This window comes from Pempheris klunzingeri, chromosome 5, assembly GCF_042242105.1.
Source record: "Pempheris klunzingeri isolate RE-2024b chromosome 5, fPemKlu1.hap1, whole genome shotgun sequence".
Classification (NCBI taxonomy): domain Eukaryota; kingdom Metazoa; phylum Chordata; class Actinopteri; order Acropomatiformes; family Pempheridae; genus Pempheris; species Pempheris klunzingeri.
Window position 1 is genome coordinate 10,252,049 of NC_092016.1, and position 8,884 is coordinate 10,260,932.

The following is an 8,884-nucleotide window of genomic DNA, read 5'->3' on the forward strand; positions in this document are numbered from 1 at the left end:
AACTGGTCATTTTCAGATAATATCGGGTTGATGTAAATCTGTTGTGTTTCATATGTGAAATTTGACATTGAAATGAAAGTTTAAGTTTCTTCTGTTGCTCATATGCCTCTTCGTTCCTCTCATTTATTAGGAAAAAAAAAAGATATTTAAGACTTTTTATAAGAATATTATCATCCAAACGAGAAAAAAACTTGTATTACAAAGTCTGTACAGTGAATATTAAAAGATGTTCTAGGAATTTTAACTAAATCCATTCAATGCCCTGCTAGCTAACTTTGCACAGCGCTTCAGTTTGAGAAGAAATCTAATATTTTCTAGTCTGTGGTATCTACACTGTGATGGGGGCTATTAGGACTGTGTGCTGCAGGACTTGTAGCTGCTGTGTGAGTGTGCTACTGTGTGTGTGTGTGTGTGTGTGTGTGTGTGTGTGTGTGTGTGTGTGTGTGTGTGTGTGTGTGTGTGTGTGTGTGTGTGTGTATGTGTGCGTGTAGGGAAGTCTGTGGGTGTGTTTGTGTGAGTGAGTGAGTGCGAGTGCATGCGAATGTTGGTGTGAATGTGATGTGTGCAATAGTTCGTTGGGCTAGTGAACCAATATGCCAGCCTCACACACAATTGTCCTGTTGTGTAGCTAAATCTGTCCATTTCTGTCTTTTGTCTCGAGCTCTCTGTTTCTCTCTACTATTGCTTTGTTTTGTTGGGACATACAGGGTAACATGACAGAGTTGGAGTATTATGTATAGTGACTGGTGTGCCTGAGGAGTGAACTCAGTGGTGGTAATGAATATATAAGGCCTGTCCCAGCCTCACCTGTGGATATGTTCCTGTGTAAATAGATATTCTATAGATACCAAACAATTAGAAAATATGGAGAAGGAGTTTAACATAGATCAATTAAAGAGATTCCTTTAAGAATATATGAACACTTAATAAAGGTTTTCACTGTAAAATGCTGCTGTGGCTTTTTGTTCACTTTGACAAAAATACAAGGTTGTTAAAGGGGCACTCCATCAATTCTACACATGAAAATTAGATTACTGGTTATGGTTTGGAAGGTAGCTGCAAAACAGGGATGGAAAGAGTTGTAGAATACTGTACTCAAGTACAAGTACTGTTAGTTTAATGAAACTTCGCACAGAAAAATGTTTTATGATGATACTGATAAAATTAAAGACTACAAGGCTACTGAGTTAACTGCACTAAATGTCAACATATACACAGTGGAACAACATCAGAAACACGGGCCCTTACGTCCAAACCAACAATGAATTGTATTTCTTTAGACTGAACTTTAAAACCTGTGAATACAACCCATTATCAGTTATAGATATAAAACCACCTCACCCAAGTCTCACTAGAAATAACCAGAAAATAGGACAAAACAATTCAGACAATTAAACATGCATTTAAAAGAAAACATAAGTTGAACAAAAATGAAACCTAAATTAAACAAAAATGAATCGACACCATCTTGTGATGTGATCACATCAGCCATGATGCCAAATCGGTGTGTGCAAAGGAGCAAATTTATTCAATATGCCTAACCATCCTGGCCTGGTTGAGACATCCAATTACAGTTTTAATGTGCTTTATACTTAAATAACACTTTTTTTATACATTAAGGATGTAATGGTATATAATATATGTAGACCATTTAATATGTATCATGTTAGTTGCCATAATAAATGCTGAATGTGATCCAGGTTGCACTGGATAGGAATGGTTCTCTGAACCTACAGTGGTCCACGTCTTAAAATGAGGACCACGGTCTGCACAGTCAGGGGTGCAATGGCCCCTTTCCTAATTCCTACCCCCCTATTTCTGCTGCCCCTGCTCCCACCACACCCATCCCCGAACACGGCCTTCATCGTGATCTCAACTACACATACATGTAAAGTCTCGTGACTGCATCCTATAAGGTTGTTATGCTTTTGCATCGACAAAATCTGTCCACAGACAGACATGTACACGCACACAGACAGACTCACAATGTGAAAACAATGACGGTCACACTGTCGTGCCTGTCTATTGGCACCCTGGGTGCTGCAACAAGAATGATTACGCCAGATCGTTTAAATAGCTTGACATAGATAAACGATATAAACTCCACAGCGGATGCAGCCCACAAACAGACACATTAAAGCAAAGTTTTCTGCTTGCTTTAATGTGTGATGCGTGAGTGTGAAGATACAATGATCAATAGGTTTAATTTTATTTAAACATGTTTAAATGCCATGTTGTTTGTCTTGAGCACTGTGACGTCCTCAGCAACCTGCTCTAGGGGGGCTGTGCAGCCACATCAGGGATTATCATCACAAACAGCAGAGAAGTCTCAAACTCACTGTGGGTAAAAGTTCTTAAGTGAGCCTGGAGGATTCGCCATGACCATTTTAGCAGTAAACATTTGCACCTGTTGGTCATTGTGAGTGTGTTTGATTTTGCGTGCTTGACGGGTGATGCATTAAATCAGTCATCGATTTAGGTAGACGCCCTGTGTGTCCTCTTGCAGCAGCAGACAAACCAACAGCTTCTCCTCTGCTGCAGCTGCTGATTTATCTGCTTTCTCCTGCTCCATTCTTACATTTTATCAGGATGTTCAGATGTGACTATTGTTTTTACTCTGTGCGTACTATGATTTGAAATGTCACCAAGTAGCCTACAATACTTAAAATGTATTTAAAACATTCATTTTGATCTACCCTTTGTTTTGATGCTCAAAAACTATAGTCAGATTTTGAAATATATGCTGTCTGGTATTAGGCCACAACTCTCACCTCATACTTCCAGGCAACACAAGAAAGAAAACGCAGTTTCTTTGACAGACAGCATTTCTTTGAGATTTTGAAAGATTAACCTCTCACTCACAAGTCACAATAGCCATTTTATCCAAGTCACATGTCTAGACCACCAGAAAGACAAGAATGTTGTGAGGAGAGAAACATGAGGGGAAATAAGGAAATGCCACATTTAGCCATTATTGTTTGCAGCTGCTGCTTAAAGGCATAACAGCAACAACCTATTTCTTGAAGCTCATTTTCTTTGTCATTTGTCATTGGGAATAGAAACAATTAGTTGGAAGCTGTGTGTGGTTGTTTGTAGCTTATAGTCCTCATGGGAGTCCTTTGATTTACCCAGGGGGCGAGATGAGGAATAATTAAATTTTGTTTAGTTGCCTACCAGCACAGTGAGTGACTGCATTAAATGGACACAGTATTATGACATGAGATTTAATTGATTTGTTGATTAATTGCAGTTTTATGGAGCAAAAGATTCATTTCTAACAATAATCTGCAGATAAATCAATGTTATACAATACAGGAAATACACTCAACTAGAATATTAATTGTCGGTATGTACATGATATATAAGATAAATAAGAATAAAACTAAAATGTAGATATAAAAAGCTGATTATTGCACAGATGAGTTATTGAATGTAGAATATTGCACAAGTTATTATTATTAGTATATTAATTATGATATCAAAGTTCATGCTCTTGCCAATACTCCTTTACTTTTGCTTAAGTAGTATTAAGAGTATTTTTGCAGTGTGGTGGAAATGGTCCAAACACTGATAGTAAATCTGTGGACTGTACCTTTAACACATTCAGTGGGAGGGGAACGGGATTCAAAAAACGTAGCCCCGCCCCTCTGCTGTCAGTCGTCTCGGAAACAGGAACTAAACAGCAGCCAAAACAAAATGGGAGCATCGCTGGACACCCCGGCGAGGTGTCCGCTGTGCAACGAGCTGACCCGAGAGCCCGTCACCCTGAAATGTAACCACCGCTTCTGCCGACGCTGCATCGGGGACTTGTGGAGCGTCGCCCCGAGCGGGCCGTACCACTGTCCGGAGTGGAGGTGCAAAACGGTCTACCAGACTCTGCCGTTTGAGAACAGCTTCGTATGGCCGCACACCAGCAGCCGACGTGCCTCCCAGCCCCCCAGCACCGCAGGTACACTTCAAACCTGACTAGCTTGGCCTTGTTAGTAAAAACAACAATTTATGAAGTAGCTGTATACAGTTAGCTAACTTAGCTAACGCTGAGCTAGCGTTAAGCTAAGTGGTCTCTCTCTCTCTCTCTCTCTCTCTCTCTCCAACATGGTGCACTAACGGAAGCCCCTCTAAGTTACTGCTAACTAGGTTATTTTAGGTTAGGTTATTAGGTTATTCTAGGTTATTAGACTAGCATGTCACTGTTAAACAGGCTAGTGCTTATTTTTATGTGAGGTTGTTAATGCTAGCTGACGTTAGCCTGTAACTAGTGTTAGTGTGTAACTGTCACCTCAATAAGATGAAATAATAATAAATGCCGATCCGTTCACACTTTTTACGTCTTACGCAAAATGCGTAATGCGTAATGTCCTGTGTTTGTTTACATTGTCAGGGGTCAGAGTCTGAATCTAATCAAAAAGTTTGTGGTTTTCTCAAGCAAAGGTTTAAAAGGTCACCAAACTACAGTAAATACATTCATTCTGACCGCCAACTCAGTCACTGCTTCCCTAAGTGAGCTTTTACAGCAATATAATTATAATAAGTCGCTGATGTGTAAATCAGTTAGGAAATCATTGCTTGAATTACTTAAAACAGAGTTACTCAGTGAGCAGTAAAAGCTGAGCACACTTGTGTTGGGCAGCTTGCAGGTGTTTTAGTATTTCTGTGCCAAGTCAACCCTCTCTCTAACAAGTTTTTTTTGTTTGTTTGTATTCTATTAAAAGGCACATCCAGTAATATTGACCAGAACCCCTTTCAGCCACTGGGGAGACCCACACCCACCAGCCGCCTTCTTGGGAAGAGAAAGGCCAGTACACCTGTACCAGAGCAACCTGACACAAAACGATCAACAGTGAAAGCTCCTCGTGAGTGGCCCAATGACACTGAGGCTCCCACTACTTCCTTCTCAGATAAAGCAAGGCAGGCGATTGTTGTGGATGCATCCAAGGAAGCAGTGCAGCCAGAACCTACACAGTCTGAGAGTGGTGATGGCACTTCCTCCAGTGACAGCTCTGACACCAAGGCAGTGCCTGCAAGTGATGTGTCACATGACAACTCAGTCCAGCAGAGCCAGAGTAAATCAGGAGAAGTCATCTCATTAGAAGATTCTGACTGCTCCAGTGAAGTAGATTTATGTGATGTACCTCCTCACACAACCCCCAAGAAAAACACGCAAGTTACCGGAATTCATGCATTGACAAAGAAACCTGCTTCACCTGCCAACTCTGATTCCCCTCCTGGGGTCTCAACTCCACATAAAGATAAGTCTCCTGCACACCATGTCAGCAAGTCTCCTCCGATATTCACCAAACCTCCCGCTGCTTCTCCAGGATCCCCAAGTCATGCTGGCATCTTCCTCAGGTTTGAGACCAAAAATGCAAGCCCAGTACCCTGCCATTATTGCCCTAAAACTGTCTGTCAGTCTGCTGTGAAGACATGTCTGGTGTGCGGAGCTTCAATGTGTTCAGAGCATCTGCGTCCCCACCTGGACTCCCCTGTCTTCCAGAATCATACCCTGGTTCCTCCCATGGAGGACATTTCTCCCTGGAGGTGCCAGGAGCACCAGGAGATAAACCGTATCTACTGTCAGCAGTGTGGAGTGTGCGTGTGCACGGTGTGTACTGTCATAGGCTCGCACCGCAACCACGTCTGCATCAGCATCAGGGAGGCAGAGAGAGAGCTCAGGGTAAGTGGTGACCTTACAGCATCTTATCTAGATGTTGTGTTCTATAGATACGCAGTAATTGTGGTCAAAGTTGAGATTGATCTAAACGTAGCCAGAGCAATAAATATGTGATTTTGTTTTTATTTTTGTACTCATTTTTCCCAGGGGAACCTAAAGGAGGAGATCAAGCAGCTGCAGGAGGCTGAACAGCAAGTGAAGAACAGAGTGACTGAACTCGCGCAGAAGAAAGAGAACTTCAGAGTGAGAGCGTTAACTGTATAGATCTCGTTAAATCATCCATGCGTTACATTGTGTAGAATTACAAGATCAGATTTTTTTTTTTACTTACTCAGACTCAAAGTGATGTACCTGATTTTATGGATGCACAGACTAATCTGCATGTTTTGAAGAGAAAAAGTATTCATTTTGGAGCTGTAGCATTATATAGAGATTATAGTTGTGCTGGGAAGCAGATACAAATGTACACAAGTCTGTATGCCACACACTCTGACTTTCACATTTTTCATCTGTTGGTTGCGTGGTCGGCCAATGATTGGACATCAGAGTCCTCTAACTGCAGTGAGAAGGGCCTTTTAAGAATTGTGAGCACTGCATTGTATAATGTTGATCTATGTTGTGTCTGTCCAGGCCGTTTTAAGTGAGGCACAAGCAGGAGTGCAGCAACAGTATGGAGCCATCAGAGAGGCCCTGGAGGAGGAGGAGCAATCAGCTCTTCAGTGCGTGAGGAAGGAGGAGAGCAGGGTTCTGGGGGGACTAGAGGAGAAACTCGGTCACCTCCGGAGCTCTCTGCAATCCATCCAGCATGGCCTTCACACCCTGGAGGGGCTGGCTGATGCCAAGGGAGAGAAACGTATTCAGGACCAGGCCTTCATTATGGTGTGTTGGATGTTAGAGGAACCTGTTGATTTGTGTGTAAAATATATAATAATCCACTGCTGTCTTTTTGGTGTCTTTATCTTATATTAACTTTGTCTTTTTCCTCTTTCCCACATGGCAGGAATACAACAAGGTTGCCCAGCTGTAAGTGATTTCCCCTTTAGCATCTTATTTGTGTGTTGGTACATGTTAATAGCCAAAATGCTACCAACAAAGCACAGCTTCAATAGACAGCCAGTATGAACATCTTAAAGGGTCAGTTCATGACATATTTTCTCACTTCCCGCTAGTGGGTGGTGTTTAGCCATGCAGATAGTTTTGGTTTCATGTGTCAGGGTTTTCAGACGTCTGTCTCTGGCTACATTACATTGCAGTGGAATTCAATTGAATTTTGTTTTGGCGCTGACAGCATTGAGGAATTGCATTTAATAAATTCAACATAAATGCCTTCATGCCTTTAGTAGAAGTAGTTGGTTCCCCTGTTACTCTAGAGTATCCACAGACCATACAGTTTTGTATGGAGCTACTTTGTGCCGTTAAAAAAAGATTCTGGGAAGAGATGCTATTGTTTTTAATGTGTACAAACAAAGTAAAAGTCATCTTCATTATATTGGGGTTTAGGCACGGATCTCAGAGACTAAATAATATGAAACTATCTGCATGGCTAGATACCGCAGGGTCAAAGTAAGTGAGAAAAAAATATATATTTTTTGTCCTTTGAGGTTTGATAGTTGTAAGTCTTAATGCTCTTTACTCACATTGCTGTTCTTCACCAGGGCTGGCAACATCGGGAGCTATGTGGGCCAGTTTGAAGCTCCAGAGGAAGTGGATCAGGCCCGGCTGAAATATCTGCAGAGGTGGACCGAAAAACGGCTGGACACAGTCATCATCACCGTGCCAGGCACAGACAGAGACCTCTACAGACTGCTCTGTGTGACAACTGTTTTTTTTTATACTAACGCTTGTTTACTTTTCACTTAAGTGATCAATCACAGCTAATTAAAGCAAAGGACTAAATCCAGATGCATCCACATTAAGTTATTCTTCTCATCTAATTCTAATCTGGAATTTCTTTTCCTGCGTACAGATGGTAGCATCCCCGTCTTGGACGTAGATACAGCCCATCCCAAGCTGCAACTGTCTGATAACAACAGGAGCGTGACTTACAGCGAAGCCCAGCAGGCCTACGAAGAGCACGAGGCTCGCTTCAGCTCCTTCCCTCAGGTCCTGGCCTCCTGTGCCCTGGAAGGAGGTCGCCGTTACTGGGAGGTGGCCGTGCCTGTGGACGAGGGTCGCTGGAAGGTGGGGCTGTGTGAGGGTCGGATAGAGAGGAAAGGCCAAAAGGACAACTCCCGTCTAGGCTTCAACTCGTTCTCCTGGTGCCTGGCCTGCGACAGAAGGAAGGTGGAGGCTCTGCACAACAAGGTGGCAGTTCCCGTGGATGCAGACTGGCTGCAGAGGGTGGGAGTGTTCCTGGACTTTGAAGAGGGTATTTTATCATTCTTTAATGTGACACCAGGGGGCAGTCTAGTTTTAATGCATTCCTACAATCACAAGTTTACTGACCCTCTTTACCCAGCCCTCTCTGTGTCTAAAACACAGCTGGCCATCTGTGATCTGTTCCAGCCATAAACCATGCAAAGCTGGTGTGTCAATTCTGCCGAAAATGTACAAAATACATGAAAAGGCTGTGCCTTATATGTTAAAATCATTTTCATCATTGAGAATGTGCCACTTTGTGAAATTCTCGGGGTTGATAGTTCTGTCATGCACTGTATATAACGCTATACTTTTACAAATATCCATACATGTGATTTTTATATAATCTGATACCATGTACCATGCAAAGAGGACTGTATGCAATACTCTTAACACCAGTGCCATATCTTTGCTATCAGAATTTATCTTTTATATATTTTTAATATTAGATTGCTAGTGAAAAAATGAGCAAGATTTTACATGAGTGGAAAGTTTTAGTGCAAAAGTTGATTTACATAATATTTCCATTTTGAATGAGTTAAAAATGTTCTGAATGTTCTTCATGTCTCATCTTTGACACCTCTTTGTCCCTTTGTCTTTTAACCATAATAAAAAGTTTCCAAAGCGAAGTAAAACATGTTACGTCTTGCCCTCTTATATGCCCTATTTTCGTTTAAATAGAAACACAGGTGTGTGAGTGGGTGGTGTGTTTCCCCTCGGCAGGTGACAGTTGGTGTGCTAACTTTGAACTCGCACTGCCCCCACAGTATGTGAGCTTTACTGACAACAAACACTGCCTTTGGCACAAACCCCTTACAGCATCATAGATGGTTACTGTTGTTAAATTGCCCTCTT

General features: G+C 42.0%; 1 protein-coding gene across 1 annotated transcript; it reads left to right on the forward strand.

Moving 5' to 3' along the window:
- Positions 1-3,684: 3,684 nt before the first annotated feature.
- Positions 3,685-8,620, forward strand: LOC139202040 (tripartite motif-containing protein 14). The gene is made up of 7 exons (XM_070831502.1): positions 3,685-3,949; positions 4,713-5,674; positions 5,819-5,914; positions 6,302-6,550; positions 6,672-6,694; positions 7,327-7,481; positions 7,638-8,620. Exons 1-7 carry the CDS (start codon positions 3,697-3,699, stop codon positions 8,180-8,182), a joined length of 2,283 nt encoding a protein of 760 aa, XP_070687603.1. The 5' UTR covers positions 3,685-3,696; the 3' UTR covers positions 8,183-8,620.
- The last annotated feature ends 264 nt before the right edge of the window (positions 8,621-8,884 follow it).